Here is a 25,186-nt window from a genome sequence, read left to right as displayed (position 1 = left end):
ATCAGGTTTTTGATAGGATTTCTCATACTATATGGGGGGAAACTGTTAATGAGTTATTGAAATAACATTTTTAAGTGATAACAGTCTTATTAGGTGAGTGCATGAGTCTATGCTGACCGCACGGATCGTTATCGTGCTCATTTCACCCAAATTCCCCATTTTATCAGCTTTTTCCATGCGATTTATCACATTATACGCAGGAAAACCGTTTATTAGCTATTGACATAACATTTTCTAAGCGGTAATAGCCTAGATAAGAAAGTGCATGAATTAAAACTGACCGCACGGATCAGTGTCAAGCTCGTTTTACCCGAATTCCCCAATTTATCAGGTTTTTGATAGGATTTTTCATATTATAAGCAGAAAAACTGTTTTTGAGCTATTGGAACAATATTTTCTTAGCGATAACAGTCTGCGCATGTAAAAGCAGGTGTTGAAACTGACCGCACGGATCGTCAACATGCCCATTTTACAAAAATTCCCCATTTTTATGAGTTTTTTTTTCATAAAATTTACCTTATTATAGGCAGTTTATAAGCTCTCTGCATAATGTTCACTTAGCGATAATAGTCTAGACAAGGGAGTGTAAGCTTCTGTTTTGGAGCGTCTTGCTGGGTAGTGCTTCGTGAAGCCCAAGCAGGACCGTTTTTACATTCAGAAATGGAATAGTGAAAAGTGAAAAATGAAAAAGTGATTTGTTTGATTTGTGTCCTCAGTACTGTTGGTTTTTGGCCGCCCGAAGTTCACCGAACCATCCGGAAGTGACATGCAGCACATAAATTTAGAGAATCAATCCGGTGAGTTTGTTCCAGTATGATACTTTTTCTTTTGTGAGCCTTCCGGATCGTTTTTGTTCGCGTCGTGGAACTTCTGATCGTTTCTTGAACGGAAAATGTTATTTTCGGAGTTTGATAATTATGTTCAGATTGCGCATTCTGTCCGGGCGGGTGTAACGCAACTAACAATCGGTTGTGGATGCTTTTTAACTGTTCGATGACCCTGGAGGGATCGATCCTGCTTTTCGTATAATTTTGAGCAGAAAAACCGACTGTGTCCTAGGGTGTTTAGTTCGAACGCGCTTCCTTTCGTTTTTCGATTATCTAAAAATACAGTACCACCCAGTACAGTTTTTCAATGAGCACAGTACAGTTTTTCAATAGGCGTGATTTTTTTTTTTTTTTACGCGTATCGTTACACAATCCGATGACCCTGGAGGGATCGGTTTTGCTTTTTACTGGTTGTTGAGCAAAAATATTACTGCACAATCGACAAGCATTTCGCGAAATACTATTTATACTATAAATAAGCTATTGTTTTCTCTTTTGATTGCCGGCATTCAAAAGATTAATTTGAAAACGCTTAAACAACAAATATTTATGGTCTATCGCCAGCTTTCTAGGCGAATCCTGACAATATACCTTCCCCAACCTCCAACTCCGTAGCACTTATGAGGGTGTCGCTGAGTCGGTGGCCTCTCATTAAGTAAGTGCTACATCAACATTTCCTTCCCCTATCCCAAGTTACGGTAAAGATGGGCGTGGCCGGGAATAGCGATATTCATGCTTTTAGTATTCTTGTTTATGATTTGAACAAGGTATACTCCCCTGCCTTGTTCTTGAAAGTAGTCAGGATGAGATTATTAAAAAGAAACATGAATGTTGCTAGTATCCAATCTACGAAGTATACCGTAACTACGCTAACGCTATAGTCTAGACAAGGGAGTGTAAGAATTTAAACTGACCTCTTGGATAGGTATTATGGTCGTTTTGCTCGAATTCCCCAATTTATCAGGTTTTGATAGGATTTCTTATATTATATGTATGGAAACTGTTTATGAGCTGTTCAAATCACGTTTGTTAGATGAAAGGAATGTAAAGATGCGAGTACATGAGTTGGACCTGACCACACGGATAGTTATCATGCCCATTTTACCCAAATTCTTCGTTATATCAGGTTTTTCATGTGTGTTATCATATTATATGCAGGGAAACCGTTTATTATCTATTTACATAATATTTTCCAAGTGATAATAGTCTAGAGGAGGAAGTGCATGAATTAAAACTGACCACACGGATCGGTTGCATTTTCATTTTACCCAAATTCCCCAAATTATCAGACAGTCTAAAGAAGTGAATTTGGGAATTAAAGCTGATCACACGGATTGGTAACATGCCTATATTTTTATCCATATCCCCCATTTTATCAGGTTTTGGTAATATTTCTCATATCATGAGCAAGAAAATTTATTGTAAACGTCTTATAGGCAATTATAGTCGAAGGAAATGAGTGCTGGAATTAAAAGTTATCACAAGCGTTACAAATTCTGCATATATATCTGATCCTTGATTGGACTTCTTTTAAGATATGCAAAAAAAAATCTCTAAACCGGTAACGTTATCCAAGCAACAACAGTCAAAAAAGTGAGTGCAGTAATTCAAACTGAGCGAACGGATTGCTGAAATGCTTATTCTACCCACATTTTCTATTTTAATCGCAATTGTAAAGCTATTGAAATAACGATTTGTAAGTGTCAAGAGCCTAAGCAAATGAGTGTAGGAATAGAAACTGATCGCAAGGTTCGTTATTATGCTCAATTTATCTATTGGGAGCCGTTTCTTCGGATTCGAATAAAAACCTATCGACAGCAGTGTTCATAGTACACAGCTTCAAAGCTAAAATTTATTGGAAATATTACATAATTCTTTCACTATAGAATACATTTAAAATAACTTTCTATTTTTACTTTAAATTTCCCTGAGGAACAAACTCGCCACCCTTTCTTACTCTATTCCAATTCACAACTAATCCACTTCAATACAGTTTTATATATCTACATACAACAAGGTAAGTGTTGCCAGTTTCACAAAAAATCTATCGCAACATTATCCATATATATCCATTTTCCATAGAAAAATTGATCATTTTGACTCAGGAATAACTTTTGAAAATGGCCTATAATTTTTAGCATGCATCTTATTTGAAAAGTTCTAACTACGAAACTGTTGATTTAATGGAAAAATGTTCTATGAAGAGGTTGTAGTGAACCGTTTGGCCTACAAGATAAAAATATACACTGAAAAAATATTTTTTCACTTAGAAAAAGGAATTTCAACTTTTTATAAAGTTTAACTGCTTATATAAGAGCAAATATTAGTAGTCTTCGCAGAAGCCTGATCATATGGGGAATTTGGGTAAAATGAGCATGATGCCCATCCTGACCACACAGTTTAAATTCCTGCACTCACTTTCTTAGACTGTTGTCACGTATAAAACGTTATTTCAGCAGCTCATTATCAGCTTCCCAACATGTAATAACAGAAGTCCCTAAAAAAGGGAATTTGCGTAAAATGAGTATGACAATGATCCGTGCGATCAGTTCTAAAATCAGCACTCATTTGCTTAGGCTCTTGGCACTTAAAAATCATTATTTCAATAGCACATAATAAGTTTTCTTGGACATAGCACGAATAATACTTTAGGGGTCGTCCATAAATGACGTAGCTTTTAAGGGGGAGTGGAGCTTCACAAATTTGTGACGATGTGTGACAAGGGGGAGGGAGGGGTCCTAGATAGTGCAAGTAGCATTTTGAATCACTTCGGTGAATTCAGAGGCGCTGAAAAAAAAAATGACATACAATTATTTTTTATCAAAATTGTTTTTTCTTTGCTTGAATTATAAAGTTGGGTTATAAAATGATGATTCTGATTCAAAACATTCATATGACAAGATTGAAAAAAATCAAAGAAATGTTAGATTTTATTGATAAATGCAATCCAACAAATTTTTTAAGCCTAAAATAATTATGTAAAAATTGTATTGTATTCATGTCTAAATAAATAAATTTATAAATAAACAAATTGAAATTTAAATAAATTAATAAAAAATCGATGCTTTAACGGCTTGGAAACCATTGTTTTAGTTTTATTTATATTTTCTGTTAGAGCATTACATTAAAACAAGATATTTATTCCGTGAATTATGCTTTCAATGTTGCAGGAGATCTTCACTCAATCAACTCATCGATTTGCTTTGATATGCTCTTGATGTTATCGAAATTGTTCTATCATTCAATTTTCTTAAGAACTCGGTAATTTGAAGAAAGATTATTTTTATTATTTAACAGTTTCATTATAGGTTGTGTAAGATTATTTCAGTACGGGGAACAATAATGAAGTTTAGCTGAAATATTAATAAAGATGAATAATTTGTATCCATTTTAAATTAAGATATATCGTTGACCGTTTTCATTGAAATATATTTTCTAACAACAAAAAATATAAAAAAAAACCCCTAATATAACGAAATTTCTTTTCAACATATTATAAAATCTATTGTACTCGTTACTGTTAGCTCCAGCAATCCAATTGAAGCTTTTTCCTTTTCTTCTACATTTTCAGCTGTAAACTTGTTTTTCATGGAAACAACAGCAAAAGTAATACAATTTAGCCAACAACTTAAACAGGAAAAAGTTTATTTAAAACTGTTTTCCAAGTATTTTTTTAGCGCTACTGTATATCAAACGTTTGCAAAGCATTATTCGTTAGACTATCCTTACGTTTCAGTAAATAATATCAAACTGTGTATTGAACTTCTGAACTCCAATTTTTTGTTTTAACCCAATTGCAAAGAAAAAAAATATAAAAAAAATGATGGGGGGGGGGGTTTACTTGATATGCTACGTATTTTCCAAGGGAGGTATCAGCATTTGTGACGAAATGCTACGAGGAGGGAGGGGGGTTTAAAAAATCAGTGAAAAAATGCTACGTCATTTATGGACGGCCCCTCACAATTGTGATAAAAATAGAAAATGTGGGTAAAATGAGCATTTTAACAATCCTTTCGCTCAGTTTAAATTACTGCACTTACTTTTTTGACTGTTGTTTCTCGGATAATGTTACCTAAATAACTCATTAAAGGTTTCTTTGCAAATAATAATAGAAGTCCAATCAAGAATCAGAAAAATATGGAAGATTTGGGTGAAATGAGCATGATCACAACCCTTCTGATAACTGTTATTGTCGGCGCGGTAAAAAGTTAGAACCGATTTCTCGCCGAAATTGGATTTTTCTCAGAATCTATGCGAGATACCTAACTTCGGAAGTGGTGTATTCGATTCACATCCGCATGCGCTCTAATGCGCCCTGCTTCCGAAGTAAGCTATCTTGCATAGATACCGATAAAAATCCATTTTAGGCGAACTGCATTTTCTAACGATTGACTGAAATTACAACAATTCCAGCATTCGTTTCCTTCTATTATAATTGCCTATGAGACGTTCATAATAAATTTGTGTGCTTATGATACCGTGGTGAATCAAAATCCGGACGGTACCAATACCCGAACACTCTGGTAATATTCATTAATTAAAGCTAGACTTGAATGCTAATATGTTTGGATTTCATTCCAATTCCTTACTTTTATCATTGTAGATCATTGTACTTTCATTTTAAATCTAGTTACCACAGCTAAATAATTGATAAAAATAATAACAGAAAAGTAGTTTCTGTTGAATGTCATTTCGTCGCGATTCGTGTAAATTCAAGTTCAAAAATCTATTGACGCGCACGCCAAAGCACGAACAACGATTTGTTCCAGAAAAAGTGTGTGAGACTTTTTTATGCCGTCTTTTGAATACAATTGTGTATATAAAGCTTTTTTTTAATGTTCGGTAACACAATTGTTGAAGATTATGGTGCAAATATGTATTTTACGGTGTGTCGAGAGATGTCCGGGATTACGAGTCAGTGGTTTTAAATACGGACATCATTTAAAAAGCCTGGTTTTTACTAGTGAAAGTTATTTATACGAGAAAATTGTAAAACATATATATGAAAAGAAGTGTGAGAGAACAGAATACGGTCAAATGTGAGATAAACCGTGTAAATCGTTAGTGATTGACACTCAAGCCGCATGTACTTCAGTTCAAGCTGCATGCGCTCCACTTCTGGTAACTAAAACATTAATTTTACTTACGTGCAACATTATAAGGAAAATATTTTCATCGATTATGTGAAGCAGTGATATTTCATTAAGTTTGACATGATTCTCATAAGCGATATACAAATATATCAAGTTTTAACACAGATGTCCGGATATCGATCGAACAGTGTCCGGATTTGAAAACACGTTTTGAGTCCGGTGTCCGGATTTAAAGACAAGGTAAGCATCAATATTTTAATAATTTTCTTGTAAAAATCATAGTTAATACCGGATATTTTGTCACTTTAATGAAGATTTGGTTTGTAAGAAAGTGTTGTACAAAAATATTTCAAGAATATTCCAACAAAACATAGTTACATAAGAGTTTGAACATGTGTGTCGTCTTAAGCGTCCGGGTATTGATTCATCACGGTATAAGAAATCTTATCAAAGCCTGATAAAATTGGGAATTTGAATAAAAAGAGCATGATAACAATCCGTGTGATCAGTTTTAATTCCTAAATTCACTTCTTTATACTGTTATCGTTTCATAGTTCATTATCAAGATATATTATTTGAGTCAAGATATATCAGGGTATCAGATTTATTATCAGAATTATCAGAATTTCAGAATTCAGAATTCAGGATTCAGAATCAGAATATCAGAATTTTTAGAGGATATATCAAGATCAATATCAGGGTCAGGCTTCAAGTTCACTGAAGAAGTCAAGAGACAATGGGGATTTTGGGTGAAATGAGAATAATAACGATCCATCATCCGTTTGATTAATTGTAATTATTGCATTGCTTTTCGCTGACTTTTATAGCTTAGAAAACATTACTTCAATAGTTCACGAACAGTTGCCATGCATATATCAAAATGAGTAACTATTATATCAGAAATCAGAACGAGAGTCTGATAATTTGGAGAATTTGGGTAAAATGAAAATGCAACCGATCCGTGCGGTCAGTTTTAATTCATGCACTTCCTGCTCTAGACTATTATCACTTAGAAAACATTATGTGAATAAATACTAAATGGTTTCCCTGCATATAATATGATAACACACATGAAAACCCTGATATAATGAGGAATTTGGGTAAAATGGGCATGATAACTATCCGTGTGGTCAAGTCCAACTCATGTACTCGCATCTTTACATTCCATTCATCTAACAAACGTAATTTGAACAGCTCATAAACAGTTTCCATACATATAATATAAGAAATCCTATCAAAACCTGATAAATTGGGGAATTCGAGTAAAACGAGCATGATACCTATCCAAGAGGTCAGTTTAAATTCTTACACTCCCTTGTCTAGACTATTATCGCTAAGTGAACATTATGCCGAGAGCTTATAAACTGTTTCCCTGCCTATAATAAGGTAAATTTTATGAAAAAAAAACTCATAAAAATGGGGAATTTTTGTAAAATGGGCATGTTGACGATTTTTGCGGTCAGTTTCAACACCTGCTCTTACATGCGCAGACTGTTATCGCTAAGAAAATATTGTTCCAATAGCTCACAAACAGTTTTTCTGCTTATAATATGAAAAATCCTATCAAAAACCTGATAAATTGGGGAATTTGGGTAAAACGAGCTTGACACTGATCCGTGCGGTCAGTTTTAATTCATGCACTTTCTTCTCTAGGCTATTACCGCTTAGAAAATGTTATGTCAATAGCTAATAAACGGTTTTCCTGCGTATAATGTGATAAATCGCATGGAAAAAGCTGATAAAATGGGGAATTTGGGTGAAATGAGCATGATAACGATCCGTGCGGTCAGCATAGACTCATGCACTCACCTAATAAGACTGTTATCACTTAAAAATGTAATTTTAATAGCTCATTAACAGTTTCCCCCCATATAGTATGAGAAATCCTATCAAAAACCTGATAAATGGGGGAATTCGGGTAAAATGAGCTTGGTACCGATCCGTGCGGTCAGTTTCAATTCGTGCACTCGCTTTTCTAGGCTATTACCGCTTAGAAAACGTTATGTCAATAGCTAATAAACGGTTTACCTGTGAATAATATGATAAATTATTTAAAAATGTTGATAAAATGGGGAAATTGGGTGAAATGGGCATGATAACTATCCGTGCGGTCAGGTCAAACTTCTGCATCCACATCTTCATATTCCTATCATTTGAAAATCGTCATTTCAATAGCTCATACATAGTTTCCCTGCATATAATGTCAAAAATCCTATCAAATACCTAATAAAAATGGGGAATTCGGGTAAAATGGGCATGATAACGATCCGTGCGGCCATCAGAACCAGTTTCATTCGATTCCTTAGACATTTTTACATAAGATACAGGTATTTTCTCAAGGATTACTCGTTGCGTTCAGAAGATACAGAATTCTTCGTCGGTTTGTTACCTTTTTTTCCCACTGTGCGTTGTATTGACGCGTAGGCTATTTTATTTTGCTTTGCTAGATTTTCATACAAACTGACAGTTTCGTGTTGTCCCATTTTTCGACTTTCCCTTTGACTACTTTTAGTGTACAAAAACACCGGAAAACTTGACAAACACTTAAGTGAAAGGAATTTCAAATTCTGGCAGCCGTTAACAAGCCAATTCGTAACATACAAACAACACTCCATTTTTATTAATATAGATAGATAGATACACATCTCTTTTCTCATAACTAAAAAATGACCTTTGAATAATTTGACACTATGAATGTCAACGTACTACAGGTTTAGGTTCTCTCATAGGTGACTTATTGAACTGCTGTTAAATGGTTAATCTTCTTCCAGTGTATTTTTACCGCGAGACAAAATCGTAAAACTAGTTTTAAGTAACGGTCGTATTTTTCCTCATCTTTATCACCGATCATATGTGACTTCCAGATCTTTTTCCTTCCACATTCAATGGTGATTGTGGAGATGCAGAGGTGTACTTGGTCACTAGAAGCAACAATAATTACACACTAACATTCCTTTCCCATCTCAACTGATTGCAAGGACGTGGCCGGTGCTGTTATTGTTCAATAATATGAGATCTGCTACGCGGAAGGTTCCATCCGTTATTCATTTGGATCGAAGTGCAATTTTTACCAGTTCCGATCAATCATGGAGTAGGAAACCATTGACATGTACAGTCAGTCTATGCTATGCTAAGCAAATTAAAAATTTAGAAAGTTCATTATTTTTATCTGGATTTTTGAACAAGGATAAATATAAGTGACTTGTAAACCTTCAAATTAAAAATTGTAAAAGCTATCAATCTTTTTGTAGAAATATGTATTAATTTTGAAGTCTCCTACCTTCATACTGAATTTAGTATGCTCGTACAAGTGAACTAGCTGATGGAAATTCTAACCAATACCGCAGAATGCAGATATAACAAGTGTTTTCCATACTTCATATAAGTTGGTTGGTGTTTTACTTGTTTTTTTTTTTTCTGGGGAGGCATAGAGCCTGTCTTGCCATCCGGGACTCTTCCCTACACTAGTAACTGACGACGGTAAGCCCGCAGCGTTTTCCACTTCAGAGCCATGGACACAGATCAGGAATAACGGTTTGCTACAATTGCAGATATAGCCAACCGAGCATAGAACGAATGACAGCGGAACCAATGTCCAGCGGCAATTTTGTTGCAGTTTCGATCAAATTAGTTCTCGGTACAAGCGAAAGGCAAAAAAGCAGTGTTACTCGAAACTATTAATTCACTGTAATTCGGACTCAGTTGCAAATTAAAACTTTGAGAGTTAGTTCAAAATGGAGGCAACATTGGTCCTATGACGATTTACCATTCTTGTTTATTGTATTGAAAAACTTATTCACTCAAATATCTGGAAAACTAATTTTGATGCTGCGATGTCACAGATTATGATAACTTTGTTTGTTGTCATTTTGGTCGTTTTAATAATTAACATTAAATCTGAGAGCAGAATAATGTTCCCATGAAATCGAATAAAAAACTGTTTTTTTTTTCTATAAATGAGAGCATATGTTATCATTTTTATTTCATATAGAAACAAGTCTGAAAATATAGTTCTATATGTGTAGTGCACTCCACAACCTAAAAAAAAATTAGCTTCATCGGTCCAATAAAACTCGAGATTTTTTTTTGCAAAGACACTTGTTATAATGGAACAATAGGGAAGGCCTCTCTTGCTACCTTATATTGAATGTTAGATCAAAATTCTGTCATAATTTTTTAAAACTGTGAAGGATTGTATTACTTCTATGTTGTTTGACTTGATTGTTGAATGATTTGATACCATATTTGTATCTTTACATTAAGACTGAAGACTACAATGCGTTTACTAAGAGAGTTTCGCAAAAGCTTTTTCTAAGAAAAGCTATCTAAAATCCAAGCAAAAATGCAAACAAGATGAAAGCTAAACAATTACCCTTCGTTGCGGTTGCATGTCGTGTAACGCGAAACCTCTTTACCATGATGTGTAACCTGTTTGAACTTTGTGCACATCGGTTGTGTCAATTTACTCGTCGACCTGACCTGCTACACCTGACGAACTAGAGCGAAAAAAAACATTGTGATGGATGCCGACAAAAAGTTTGAACAAAACCGCACGTGTGTTACATCGGACTAGACTTCGTGGGTGTAGCGTAGAACGGTATATATATATTTGATGTGACAGGTATGTTTGATGGAGTAAAGCACATTTCATGTGAGATGAAAATACTGATGCTTTGTTGCATCGTTTTTTGATTTTCGGTGTAATTGTAAGCATTATAATTTCCTAATCGATGTGAACTCTAATCTAGCGATTAAGGTGAAACATCTCGGAATCCAAAGATGGCCGTCACAATGGCCGACTTGTGCCCCTACTCACGTTTTCAAAGGCACAAAACTGAAGAAATAGTTGGCAAACGTTTCTGATCTTCTTATTTTAAGCTTTCTGCTAGTGCACAAAGCCAAAATAAAAAGTTCACTGTTGTTGGATGCTTTATTCGCGAGATTTGTGCCTTTGAAGTTTCAGTGCAATCTTAGAAGTTGATTCCAAACTGTGTCACCTTAAGAGTAGTACCGCAGCGACTTTTTCGATCATCTCTACACGTTATGGAAGGAAATAACAAGTTTTTCAAGGGTAACATCTGTAGACAGAGTCCTCAGTGCTGGTAGGAAGAAGATTTCTAAAGTCTCTATTGGAACAAAAAGGGTTCCTAAAGTCTCTTTTTTTATTTATTTTGCTTGCAGTGGATCCTGCTGCCAACTTTTGGGGGTTCTGAGAAATCAACAGAGCCTTTTTTGCGAATATCTTTTTTAAAAGTTTTCAATAATTTCTTCCCATATTTCTTGAGGGAAGGCAAAAGAAATTCTTCTGATGATTTCTACAAACAATATTCTTTTTGGAATAATTTCAGGATCAAGAGATCTATCCAAAAATCCTCTAGTGATCCATCCAGCGCACAGTGGGAAAAAAGGTATCAAACCAACGAAGAATTCTGTATGTTGTGAACGCAACGCTTGATCCTTGAGAAAAGATTTGTATCTTATGCAGAAATGTTCTTATGGCCGCACGCAGTTTTATTAGATTTTTGAAAAAAATCTTTCATTATAATCAGGGATTCTGTATTAGTTATTGAAATTACGTTTTTTAGATGATAGGACTATGAAGATGTGAGTGCAGGATCTGCAACTGACCGCACGGATCGTTATCATGCCCGTTTCACCCAAAATCCTCGTTTTAACAAGTTTTTTCACATGATTCATAATATTACATGCTGGGAATCATCAGAACCACTTTCATTCATTTCCTTAGACAATTTTGCATAAAATACAAGTATTTTCTCAAGGAATACGCGTAGCGTTCACACGATACAGAATTCTTCGCCGGTTTGCTACCTTTTTTCCAACTGTACAGCTACAGCGGTGTTCTATTCCTCAAAGCATCAATTTTTTTTTTATTTGATTCAGAAAATCATTGAGCACTCCAACCTCCTGTAATTTTTACAAGGATTGCTGTGAACAATTTCGCAAAGGGTATCACAGGGTTTCTTCCAGATATATGTTGACTAATTCTCGATTACTTTTTCAAATCGACGTAAGTAACTTTCAAACGGTTTTGAGAAAATTAATTAAGAAGAATCACAACCTGTTTTCTAAAACCGTTTTAAAATGAATCACCTTTTTAACATTTTTTCGCCGTGTACATCGCTTAAATTTTGCATACAATCAGCTCGCGTTCAAAAACTTGGTAGTTTCTATTACTTCCCACAAAAATAATTATAACAAAATGATAAGCCGTTTCATTAAGTTACTTTCGACGTTTTTCTACCAGTGTAAAATCGGCTCAAGCAGTGTTTTGTTTTGATTCGTGGTCAAGTCACTTTGTCTCTCCATACAACGGAGCGGTGAAAGTAGCGGTTGGGTTGTGAAAATTGAAATTCTTACTTTCGTCGTTTTGTAATTCCGGAATTAAACGTGCTAAAAGCGAAAAATCTAGTTGGATGAGAACGGAACTTGTGGAATTTTGTCTGCGAAACACGTAGGATCGATAAAGTAAGTTTGTTCACTTTTCTGACTTGAGACTATTTGAATAAGTTTTCGATTCCATTGATGTTGTTGTTACAGGAGAAAAATTTCATCCAGAATGAGACGAACAAAATAAAAATCGTGCTCGATAGTCATCGATTTGGATTAAATTTTGCACATGTTTTTGGTATGGTACAATATATGTTTTGCTTTAAAAAATCGATCGTTTTGACTCAAGAATAATTTTTGAAAATGGCCTATAGTTTTTTGCATGCAACTTATTTGAGAATTTTTTAAAACTCCGAAACTGTTGATTTTAGAGAAAATAGTCTATGAAGAAGTTGTAGTAAACCATTTGGACTATAAGAAAAAAAAAAATATACATTAAAAAATGTTTTATTTATTTTCATAAAAAAATAAAAAATTAAACTTAAATTTTAAATTACACAAAACCCCCATTTTTGATATTTTTCAAATTTTCACCATAGAATCTTGATAGTAAACAGATATTTAGGACAAAGTTTCATGATGGAAAAAAATTAATAAAAAAGTTTTTCTAATAACAAGTTTTGGCCGATTTTCATAATTTTGATTTTTTGTCGTCCTGATGATACAATAAGAATCTTGAAATTATTCTGAACCATAATGTTTATATGGATAATTTCTAGAAGTAACCATTTTCGAATTACATCGAGTTTGATGCAAAAAATATTATGTAAATATTAAAATAGGCTATTTTTATTAGTTATTCGCGATTCTCCATCAAGGAAAATACGTTTACTCTCGAAAACGTACGGAGTTTTTCAAATAAGTTGCATTCAAAAATGTATGGGCCATTTTCAAAAGTTATTATCGAATCAAAATGATCGATTTTTCTATGGAAAACACTTATTGTATCATATCAAACACATGTGCAAAACTTACTGCAAATCGAAGGTGGTCGAGTTCTGTGATTGACTGATTTGACATGGAATTCGTCAGGAGATCTCCAAAGATTTATCCAAGAAATTCCACAAAGAATCATTCCTCAGTTTTTAATCCGCTTATGGATTTTTCAGGAAGATCTACAAAAAATCCTACTTCAATTGGTTACTTTGGAATTCAATCAAGTTTCGTTGGATGTTACTTCAGGATTTCCTGGGTTAGAAAATATACCATTACTTCCTGAAAAAAATCCTTGACATTTTTCTGAAGACATCACTGGTATAATTTCTCAAATAATTTAAAGGCGTACTACGAAAATTTCTTCAAGAATTTTCGAAATAGGAATCAAGGAATCTCCCGATTAATTAAGTATTATGAAGTATTTTCTGACGCAAAATGTGAGCAAGTACCTGAATTAATTTCTGGAGAAAATTATGGAAAAAAAGTAGTACGAGCAGTTGTAATGCTATGAGGCATTCCCCCGAAAATACCCCAAAAATATTCTTAGAGAAATGTGTGGTAAGATTCTCTGAGGAATAAAACTTTTATTTCGTTGTTCATGTCTGTTTGTTTTAGTTTTCCTAATTCGCATTTGGTCACTTTTTGCTCACTTTTTGGTTCCTGTTTGGTCACTTTTTTCAGACGAGAGGTCTCTAAAGTTGCTATTTTCAAGACACTTTGTCGCTACCAGACCTGATTTTCAGGCGATAACTCAGGGATAGGGGATGACACGCCTCCTCCTACCCACTAAAACCAGCACAATTCTCTGTATGAAGATGTACAGCGATATGGGCAGATCCTTTTCTCCCTGGAACCACCTTCACACTAAATTCATTCAACAATATTCTGCTGAATTTTGCCTAGCTGTAATCTTCAGCAAATCAAATTGCGGAAATTTTAGCACGATTTGCTAAATTTTAGCCGAACGCTTTTGATGATCCACAGAATTTTCTGAAAAATTCAAACAAACCGAACTAACTTTTTATAAATAAATAAATATAAATTTATAAACATTTATAAATTTATTGTCCGCTTCAGTGAAACATATTGGTGTTTACATATATTTGAGAAAGATTTCATCAAGAAATCATTTAAAGAAGTTTTAACTTCTATCAAAATTTCAATTAAAATAAATTAATAAATAATAATATCTTGGTACATATGGTACACACCACAATGAGAATTTCATACACATGTCACGGTTCATTATTGTTTTTCATTATTATCTTTAGACGAATAGAGATCAGTGAATCAATTGACAAAAAACACGCAACAACAAAGACACTGTCCTCTCCTATTCTTGCAACGATCTTATCTCGCAGCAACAGTTTATCACAACTTGAACAGAATATAACAATAATCATAATAATCACGTGCGTAGCGATTTTGTAAACTTCACACTGGAATGTTCGAGAACTTTCTCCACGTTGGTAAATTATCTCTTAACAACCATAGAACAAATTTGATTTTGTTTTTCAAACAACTAGTTAAGATTTGTTGTTTGCTTTGCGTCGCTTTGCGAGGCAATTTGATTCACTGATTCATGATTTTTTACCTTGATGTAATAATGGCGTTTTCGGCAGAGTTGTTCGGTAGCTCAAATTCTTTCTTTGTTTAATCATTAAAGTTCCTTTCTTTGTTTAATCCTTAAAGTTTAAGATTTTGTAAAATAATGATAGTCCCTGAGCTTCTGAACAACTTTGCCGAAGAAGCCTGTCTAGAGTATCCGCAAAACAAAAATTTCATACTCACTAGCGCCGCCTGGTGGCAAAATATCCTATTTCTTGGCTCAAATAATGATTGCCCTTGAGCTACTGAACTACTTTGCCGGAAACACTATCTTTCTAATTGGTCAAGCTCCTATGATATCTGCAAACAAAAGTTTTATGCTCATTTGTGCCACCTAGTGGCAATATTTTGAATCAACTAGTTCGAACAATAATAGTCCTTAACTTACTAAGTAATTTTGCCGAAGACGCCATCCTTATAAATGGTCAGGATCTTGAAATATCTGCAAAACAAAACTAAAACTTCCATGCCCACTAGTGCCACGTAGCGGTCAAATTCCGAATTAAATGATGTACCATCAGATAGCGCTTCACCTCCAGAACAACTTTACTGAAGACCGCAAGTTTCTATATTATCTGGATTTTGAGATATACCGATTTCAAACTGTGGTTCACTCGAACCGTACATAGTGCGTTCATTATTATGCGACTTCCATGCACATTTGTTGATTTTACTGTATTATAAAGGGCCATACTGTAAATAAAAACTGCTGAGTATTGCTTTTAAGAAGATTTTTGAGAAATAAATTTTGGTTTGGTGTCGATATATATCTATGTTGCAAAATAATAGCATATAAATCACAACTGTTGTACAAAGTACAACAGCGCGACAGCCCGAAGGTTAAAGGTGCTCCACGCCTTCTTGGCATTTATGTAGAGTTGTTATCTTGCATTCTTGCAACATACCCTGCCCATCATATCCTTCCAGATTTCGCCATCTCTTAAATACTGAGGCCGTCGTAAAGGTGGGCAGAACAAGCTCAGAACGATTTGGCGCATGTGGAGCACGTGTTATCTGTTCAGATATTAACTAAATAAATGATAGAATGGTTATGGTTAGGATTTCTGATCCCTTATCATTCCTTATCCTTATCATTACCATTCTTGGTGTAATCCCACTCTTCGTATCATAGTAGAGATGGGCCTCGTTCAATATATGCTTTTGGATCATAGGGCAATTGTGCTCAGAACGGCATACATTTTCTCACACTACATCAGGGCTATGGATGTGCATCAATCTCAAAGTATTCAGCCTGACATGCTCCTAAGGTTCATTGCGTTGTTCATTGCGCATTGCGTTAAGTTGCAATCAAATGATGGATACATACCAAAACAAGATATTGTGAGTGGAATGCCTACCAGAATCGGAACATCATCCCTGTTTTATTTGTACTATTTCGAGTCATCTTTTGATGTGCCAGCGACAGCACAGCAACAAATAAATTACCATTTGATTTGACATCATTTTTATGAGTTTATCTCGTTGCTCTGACTAAAGTTTCGCGGCGGCAGAATAGAAGGCCTCTAATGCGCCATCCTGTTCCGGAGAAATATCGAATATATCAACAGTTTTCAACCAGAGTAAATGGGCCTAATTTCATTACGCTCTGGCTATATCAGCGCAGCAGCGGAACGACAGCGTCAGTTTTATTGAGTTGGCTTTGCAGACTATATTTTATGATAATTTGATTTCCTCTCAATACATGAAAGATGGGAACATTAAGAGAAAAATGAAACGTCTCCCATCCGGCAGCCGCTGCTGTAACCAAAAAGAGGATTATAGCACATTCGGGCCAGTTTGATTATTTGATTAAGACTGATTTATTACTTTTATAATTAGCTTCGAAAGTGGAATATCGTTGGTTGTCGGTAAAGCAAAGCGGCAAGGCGAGAGAGTTAATTTCAGGAAGCAGAACACAAAACTTACCCATCAGCACGAAGTTGGTCGGCGATGCCATGCTGCGTTTGCTGAGGACAATCACGATCAGCGAGTTGGCAGTCAGTGTAATTAGGATGAAGATGGGAGTACAGTATCCGTAGAGTGGTATACTATAGTTTAGAATTGTTTCACAGGACACGTTCAGATACGTAACGTTACCGTACATTCCCATACAGCTCTGATAGTAGTCATCGCCGTACGGGAGTGTGCCGTTGTGACCTTCCGTATAACCATAACTACTGCTTGGTCCGTTGATATAGAGGAAGTCAGTCTCGTTTTCTGCCTCTATCGGATTGTAGATGCCAGGATCCAGTGAGGAATACATTGTGGAGGTTGTGATGTTCTCGCCCAGCAAAAGTGCCGCTTTCTGCTGGTGTTGGAGGCTGTGAAACTGTTGCTTAGACGCAGTGCTATCATCGTCGCTACCATCGAAGTAATACAGCATTCGTTCGCCACCACTTGAGGCGTCTCCGCTGTTTGCAGCAAATGTTGAACCAGATCCTCCGGCACCAGTAACGGAAGACGATAATCGACCGAGGACATTAGAGATATCGCCAGCACCAGCAACTACCGCAGCATCAATTGACATATTGATTATTTCAGTCGTGGGACATGCTGCTATAATAAATTTTCCAATATAGCAATTCTAGCTGTGAGACGAAAAAAGAGAAAGAAAGAATATGTGTGAGACGAAACTAAACACGAGACATTAGGATAACATGTTCGGATTCAAGATACACACATGCGACCATAAGCAGCGCGAGAAACAGCTCAAGAAACTTTCAAAAAGCCAAATTCGACTTGTAAAAATCGAATACGGTATCAATAAATTAAATTCTGGTCTTCTTACGGCATCATAAAAGTTAACAAGTTTTTATAAGATAAATAAAAGAAAATAAGGATTTGAATCGCATGATGTCTGCACCACCCTTTCAGTCGCTCCAGTGCCGTCACTGTTTCGTCGTTCTGGGTGATGGATGAGCTGAAAAGAAGTGATTGCTTAGAACTCGTTTCGCCAGACATTCTCAGAAGAGTGTTCTCTCGGGTTTCCCGCATGTGTAACCTATGGGGGTTCTCATCGATCTAGGTACAGTTAGGGCAGAACATGGACAAGGAGTATAACATGAATGAATGACCAAGGCTCTGTAGCAGCTCTCAGTATAAATTACCAATAACTAACAGCTGCCGACAGGCCCTCAATATAAAAATGCTAAACTAGTATATTGCTCGACCGTGTCGGCCAATTCAATTTAGCATTTTTGGGAAAGATTTATTAATGCGGATATGGATGTTATAGATTTTCCAATATTTTTTTTATCTGAAAAAGATATGAAATTTTTGTTGTTATTCAAATTCTGAGGATGATGTCATTGTACATTGGTCCCAAAGCCATATCTAGGAAGACAAAAATGATTGCGCCTAAACTGTCAATTTTAGATATATGGTGTCTTCGGCAAAGTTTCTCCATATATTTTAGACATTTTTTTAACTGATGTGAAACTAGGGTGGCCCACATGGTTTACGAGATCAGCACATAAACTTTTTTGCTGACGCATTTAGGCCCACATAATGTTCAACATTATTTTAGAACAACCGATTTGGAGTAACCTTGCTGAAGAATCCAAATTTCTATCTCTTATGGTTCGCGAGTTATGACTTTTTTTAAACAAGAAAGTTAGGGTGGTACTGAAAAATCCGTTTTTTCTTGATAACTTTTCATACGATAATTTCTCGCAAAAACATTGTTCCGAGCACTTTTAGAACTTTTGATTGCGCAACTTTTTGCCGAGCAAACTATTGTTCTATCTCTTATGGTTACAGAGTTATAAGAAATTTTCTTCGAAAAAACTGTTGTTTTTAAATGCCGATGTCTCCGAAAGACGCAAACGGATTTTCAATCTTTTTTCGTCATTAGAAAGATTATCTCTTTCTCTGTTTATGGTGAAAAAACTGTGAGGACGTTTTTTGTTTGAAAAGGTTGACAAAATTTTGAAAATAATGTGTTTTTAAACAAAAATTGTCCATAACTTGAAAAATAAACGAGATAGCTCTTTAGTGCCTTTAGCAAAAATGTGCAAAATTGAAAGTTCTGAAAGTGTTCCATACAAAGTATTCATAAAAAATCTGAGTGCTTTGCGAAGACCAGATCAGTCCGATTCATTTTCGCGCGCTCGGAGTGTATTTCGGTGGCTTCGTTCGTTTGCCCAGTGCTTTGCGAAGACCAGATCAGTCCGATTCATTTTCGCGCGCTCGGAGTGTGTTTTCGGAGGCTTCGTTCGTTTGCCCAGTGCTTTGCAGAGGCCAGAGCAGAGTGCGTGGTCTTTTGATTTGGTTGCGTGTTCCGATGGAACGCACGACGGAATCAAAACAAAGCGTGTTCGGTTCGCGTCATTCGAGTGCGAACAAAAAAAAAACGACAATAGTGCGTGGTCTTTTGATTCGGTTGCATGTTCCGGTGGGACGCGCAACGGAGTCAAGACCAATCGTGTTCGGTTCGTGTTGATCAAGTGTGAAAAGCTTCGTGTTCAGCCGAGGACGAAGTACTGGTGAGATCGTTTCATGCTTATGATAATTCATTTTTATCGTTGCTATAAGTAGCTTTTATTTTATTTTCAATCAAGCTATGAATGGTTCGTCACTACAAGTGTCGACTTTTTCGCGTTTCATTCAAACTAAATATACCATTAGGTTTTCGTTATTGATCAAAATAACCTTTGAATAGTTCGACAGTATGAATGTCGACGTAAGACATTTTTTATTGCAACGTAACTTTTTTTTTAAATTTTACTTTAATTTTCAAACATACTTTGAATGGTTCGTCATTACATGTGTCGACAATACCCTTATTTCTGTTACATACACTTTTAAAATACGCAATCCTTTCTGTCTTCGTCATTACTAAAAATAACCTCTGAATAGTTCGATATTATGAATGTCGCCTTTTTTTTATAATTTCTCTTAATATATTTTTACTGCGATACAAAAATGCAACACTAGTTTTAAGTTTCGTATTTTCCCTCCTAATCCATGGATCGCATCACCGACCAAAGGTGACTCCAAGATCTTTTTCCTCCCTCACTAATCAACCTGTCCCGTGATGATTGTGGAGATGCGAAGGTATTCTCGGTCTTTAGAAGCAACGAACATTACACAATAACGTTCCTTACCCTTCCCAACTGACTGTAAGGACTTGGCCGGCGCCGTTATTGATCAATAATATGAGAGCTGCTAAAATTGCACTTCGAGAATATGCGGAAAATCCCATCCCTTATTCATTTGGATCGAAGTGCAATTCTTACCGGTTCGATTCAATCACGGAGTAGCAACCATTGACACGTACAGTCAGTCTATGCTATGCTATGCATACAAAGTATTCATAAAAAATCAACGCTTTACGATATATTCACCATAAACCGAATATTCTATGGTAAAGAAAGCGAAAAAAGAGATATTTGCTGGAACAATCGAAAAAAAAAGTCATTTAAAATTGAAAACACATGTATTGATATCGATCATAGTAAGCGAAATTAAAGGAGTTGAAAGAAGGAAAATTATTTGCTGAAGCAGTTTTCAAGTGATCAAGGCCCACCTTCTGGTTCGTTACCTTAGACAGACATTTGGTACTTATATCTGGCTCTTGTTCAAGATTCATGCATTCTTGAACAAGCGAATGCTGCCCAGGATAATTCGTTCTGGCAGATTTAATGGATTTAATTGAATTGAATGGAATAAGTTGGATGCCCAGGTAGAATAATTGCAGATACTTCTATATTTGTATGAGATATATATCATGGGAAGTAAGGTTTTGGTAATTTGAAGAAATTCTTCAAAGTATACGTTTTGTTATCGTTTAGGGTGATAATATAATAAACGGGACCAGTATTGAACGCATGATCTTCTGCTTAGAAAGCCAAAGCGGTAGCAATTTAAAACCGACCACGTCAAAGGTTAGCTGGACAAACTTTACATACAGTTATTTCGGTTCTCCAGCAACTATATCTTTTTTCGCTTTCTTAACCATATAATATTCGGTTTATTTTGAATATATTGTAAAGCGTTGATTTTTTTATAAATACTTTATATGAAACACTTTCAGAAGTTTCAATTTTGCTCATTTTTGCTGAAGGCTTGATTATTTTTCATATTATGGACACTTTTCGTTTAAAAACATATTATTTTTAAAATTTTGTCAATCTTTTCAAACAAAAAACGTCCTCACAGTTTTTTCACCATAAACAGAGAAAGAGATAATCTTTTTAATGGCGAAAAAATATTAAAAATCCGTTTGCGCCTTTCGGAGATATCGGCATTTAAAAATAACTATTTTTTCGAAGAAAATTTCTTATAACTCTGTAACCATAAGAGATAGAACAATAGTTTCTTCGGCAAAAGTTGCGCAATCAAAAGTTCTAAAAGTGCTCGGAACAATGTTTTTGCGATAAATTATCGTATGAAAGGTCATCAAGAAAAAACTGATTTTTCAGTACCACCCTAACTTTCTTGTTTAAAAAAAGTCATAACTCGCGAACCATAAGAGATAGAAATTTGGGTTCTTCAGCAAGGTTGCTCCAAATCGGTTGTTCTAAAACAATGTTGAACATTATGTAGGCCTAAATCCGTCAGCAAAAAAGTTTATGTGCTGATCTCGTAAACCATGTGGGCCACCCTAGTTTCACATCAGTGAAAAAAATGTCTGAAAAATATGGAGAAACTTTGCCAAAGACACCATATATCTAAAATTGACGGTTTAGGCGCAATCATTTTTGTCTTCCTAGATATGGCTCTGGGACCAATGTGCATTGGGTGGTATGAATAAAAAGCGTTGAATTTTACTATATGTAGCATCTACTCAAAATTAAAATCCACGATGTTTACTACACTTTTGGTATGAATAAAAAGCCTTTAGAACATGCAGTACATACACTCAGAAATAAAAATAGTCATAAAGTTTATGCAATAATGACTATTTTCTATCTGCCTCTCTTTCACTCTGCTGTGAATTTCTACACTAAACGTCATTTCGCCTGGGTTGAAGCTTAGCGATGCTTCAACCCAGGCGAATTGACAAATAGGAATAAACCTCCCTGCAGATTGAAAGAGAGGTAGATTGAAAATGGTAATAAATTACTAAAATTTAGTAATTCTGTGCCTACCCGTGTTTCTGGGTGTACTGCTTTCGAACATGAGCTTTGACTACATACGGGTAGCAATGACTGATGCTGCACGTTAAGAAAAATCCATTCAGAGTAAAGAATGATTTTGCACGTAAAGAAAAATCTATTCAGAGTGACGCTTAAAATTAATACAATTATGCAGATGTAGGAAATGCATGGAATCTAATCGATTACGGGACAATTTGCACAATTTCATGAAAGTGCTGTAATTTGACAAGATTTGTAGTGTAATTTTGCGATTAGTTTGGTAGAATTTTCTGGGTGGTTTTCGGTCTTCGCCAAAGCCAGTGTTTGGCGAATTTTTGAATTTTAGCTTAACATCTATGAAGAGATCTTGAGAGTACAGCTATTAAACTAGGAACCACATATTTCCTAGCACCAGTACTAAGAATATAGTGAAATTGAGGCTTTCGTGTGTTTTCTTAGCAGCATGTTGAATTCCGGAAATTCTAAGTGTTTCTGTAATAGTCTCGTTATTTCGGTGGTGTTCCTGATAGTATCCTTGGAATTTCTAGAATGTAGACTGTAGAGATTTTTATGGGAATTGTAGTGACTCCGTTAATCGTTAGAATTCAATGAGGATCTTCCCTAAAACGCCAGTTTTCTCTTTGAAATTATTATATTAAAATTCTTATCGATTTCACAAAAAATCCCATTGGAATCTAGAAAATATTTACCGACATTCAAAAGGCTTATATTGAAGCTTTGCTTTGAAATTCCAACGGAACTGGAGATTCACGGAATCTTAAAGGTTTTTACAATAATTCCAAAGATAGATTTTCAGAATTTCAAGTATTCACAAAGGAAAGGGAATTTGAGATGTCAGAATTTATACGTAAATTCAGAATTACTTTATAAATATCTGAATTTCCACCGACATCCCAAAATTCCTAGAAAATAACATAATTATCGTAATGTCAAAACTCATATCGTTTTCCCATGATTTTTACTCAAAAGTAAATTATTCCATGCAATTCCACAATCTCAAAGCATGTGTAGTATCTTCTGAAGCTACTACTAGTAGCTTTGTAGTATATGGTACCTTTATTCATAGCAACGCATGTTCCGCATGTAGCGTTTATTCATACCGTCCATTGAGTGTAGGTTACGTCCAAAGTAAAACGAACGTCTTCCAAGAGGAATAATTCTATACAAACATTTTTTTGCGTGATGTACATATCGCGTCAATTAAAAGAAACCGCTTGGAATTTTTTTCTCGTAAACCCTCCTAAAGCAACACCGTGTTGGATTTCCAGAGATTACTAGAAGTTTCCAACGGGTTCCAGGAGTTTTCAAAGGGATTGCCGGTGTTTCCAAGAAGATGAGATCCCCTATGGATCTCCAAAGGGTTCTAGCAGTTCCAAAGCGAGTTGGTAGCGCTTCTAAGTATATTCTCAGACGTTACAAGGTCTGAGTTCCTAGTAAGTTTTATCTGACGTCTGAAATTTCCTAAAGTCTTGGTTACTGAAGAGTTTGTTAGTTAAACGTTTTAAAATTCTCATCAAGTGTTGTTCACTCCAGGACGGTCATAATAAACAGTATCTTATGTTGTCGATTTCGTGCGCTTTTAAAATAGTGCCCAAACCGTTGATTTCAGCGGTATAGTTTATTCTTAGAAGTTTCTTGGTGTATTGAAGGGCACTTTTTTATACAAAAAAAATTGTTATCAATGCACCTAGCAGTGAGATAGAAAACTATTTTTCTACATTCACTCTAAGCTTTGCTTTGTAGCCGCGGACTCTAACCACTCGGCTAAGGAAGGCCCCAATCATCACCCTTACAATGGTGATTTTAAAAATGCAGACGTGTTCTCGGTCTCTAGAAGCAACAATCATACAAACTAACATTCCTTCCCTATCCCAACTGACTGTGAGGACTTGGCCGGCGCCGTTATTGATCAATAATACGAGAGCTGCTAAAATGTGTTCAAGAGTAAGCGGAATGTCGCATCCCATCATTATTATTTTTTACCGAAGTTCAATAATTTCAATAAGTTCGATCTGGTACGATTCCGATCAATCACGGAATATCAACCATTGAGATGTACAGTCAGTCTATGCTACTTTATGATATGCTTACTCAGGAGCTGCTCTCACCTATTCATTGACTTATTATTGATTTATTTTTAATAAACTCTCGAGTTATTTCGGATTTACTTCTAGAATTTTGTTTGATCTTTTTTTGACTTACTTTCAATTTAGTATCGATCAATTTTAAATTGAACTCTCATTGCATTCTTATATATGAACTACAAAAGAGGATATTCATAATTTATAAGGGTTGTCTGCTCCATTTTGCATCGGAAGTAGGTATGTGGACCAACCCCTTGAAAATAGAGTAATTTATGTATACCTTTGGTAATTTCATGACATGTTTATCAAAACACGGTTTTTTGTATGGCAAACAACTTTGTAGAAAACTCAAAAAAATAGAAAAAATCTTGTAAAAATGTTATAAAAAAAAAAAAATATTTTAAGGGGTCATTTCCACACAACGGCATAAATCTCAAAAAGTACCATAGGCACCATATGTCTATCTAAATATTATAAAAAAATCTTTTTCTATCACGAATCACAGAATGACCTCAAGAGCATTCACGTACCAAGGTTCTAAAGGAAGCTCTGAAATAAAATCTAGTGATATTTTAAAAAGAATTCCTGATTGCTTAAAACAATCTTCAATAATATCTCATAATATGTTTTGAACAACAATTTTGGACGACTTCTCTGAGTAATACATTTAAAAATCTTAAGAGGCATCTCTAGACTAGTTTCTGAAGGGATCATTAGAGATGATATTAATCAAAAGTTGAACAGAAATTTAGAAGAATTCCTAGGGAAATCCTTGAAAGCATAATCGATTTAATTTTGGGATTAATATCTGAATTGATTCCTGATGAATTCTTGAAAAAAGTCATGATAAAAAACCTTAAAAGTGGCTTCAGAGAAATGTTTGGTCGGATTTTCAGAGTATCCTTAAAACAATCTCTTGTAGTATTTTCTATTCCAGGGGCCATATAAAAAATGTTTGAAACACCGGGTCCAAAACGCCCTGTGTCCACATTGCCCGGGAAATTCTTCTGATGCTTGGCAAAAAATGCACTCTGAACAGCACACGGTCGAGAGAAGATCACCGTTGTCTTTGCGCGGGGCTTCTATTGTAGGAAAGGCGAAAGAAAATTGCTCTATTTATTTAATCATTT

General features: G+C 35.2%; 1 protein-coding gene across 1 annotated transcript in view; it reads right to left on the bottom strand.

Annotated features, from left to right (window-relative positions):
• Positions 1–25,186, bottom strand: part of LOC5569139 (sex peptide receptor) — a 98,590-nt gene that overhangs the window by 49,036 nt on the left and 24,368 nt on the right. Inside the window, exon 2 of the mRNA XM_021848571.1 lies at positions 16,799–17,460. Within this exon, the coding sequence (XP_021704263.1) occupies positions 16,799–17,399 (601 nt within the window). The 5' untranslated portion in view covers positions 17,400–17,460. The remainder of the gene's footprint in view (positions 1–16,798; positions 17,461–25,186) is intronic.

This window comes from Aedes aegypti, chromosome 3, assembly GCF_002204515.2.
Source record: "Aedes aegypti strain LVP_AGWG chromosome 3, AaegL5.0 Primary Assembly, whole genome shotgun sequence".
Lineage (NCBI taxonomy): Eukaryota > Metazoa > Arthropoda > Insecta > Diptera > Culicidae > Aedes > Aedes aegypti.
The sequence above is the reverse complement of the archived record's forward strand: the minus strand, read 5'-3'. Positions and strand labels throughout refer to the sequence as shown.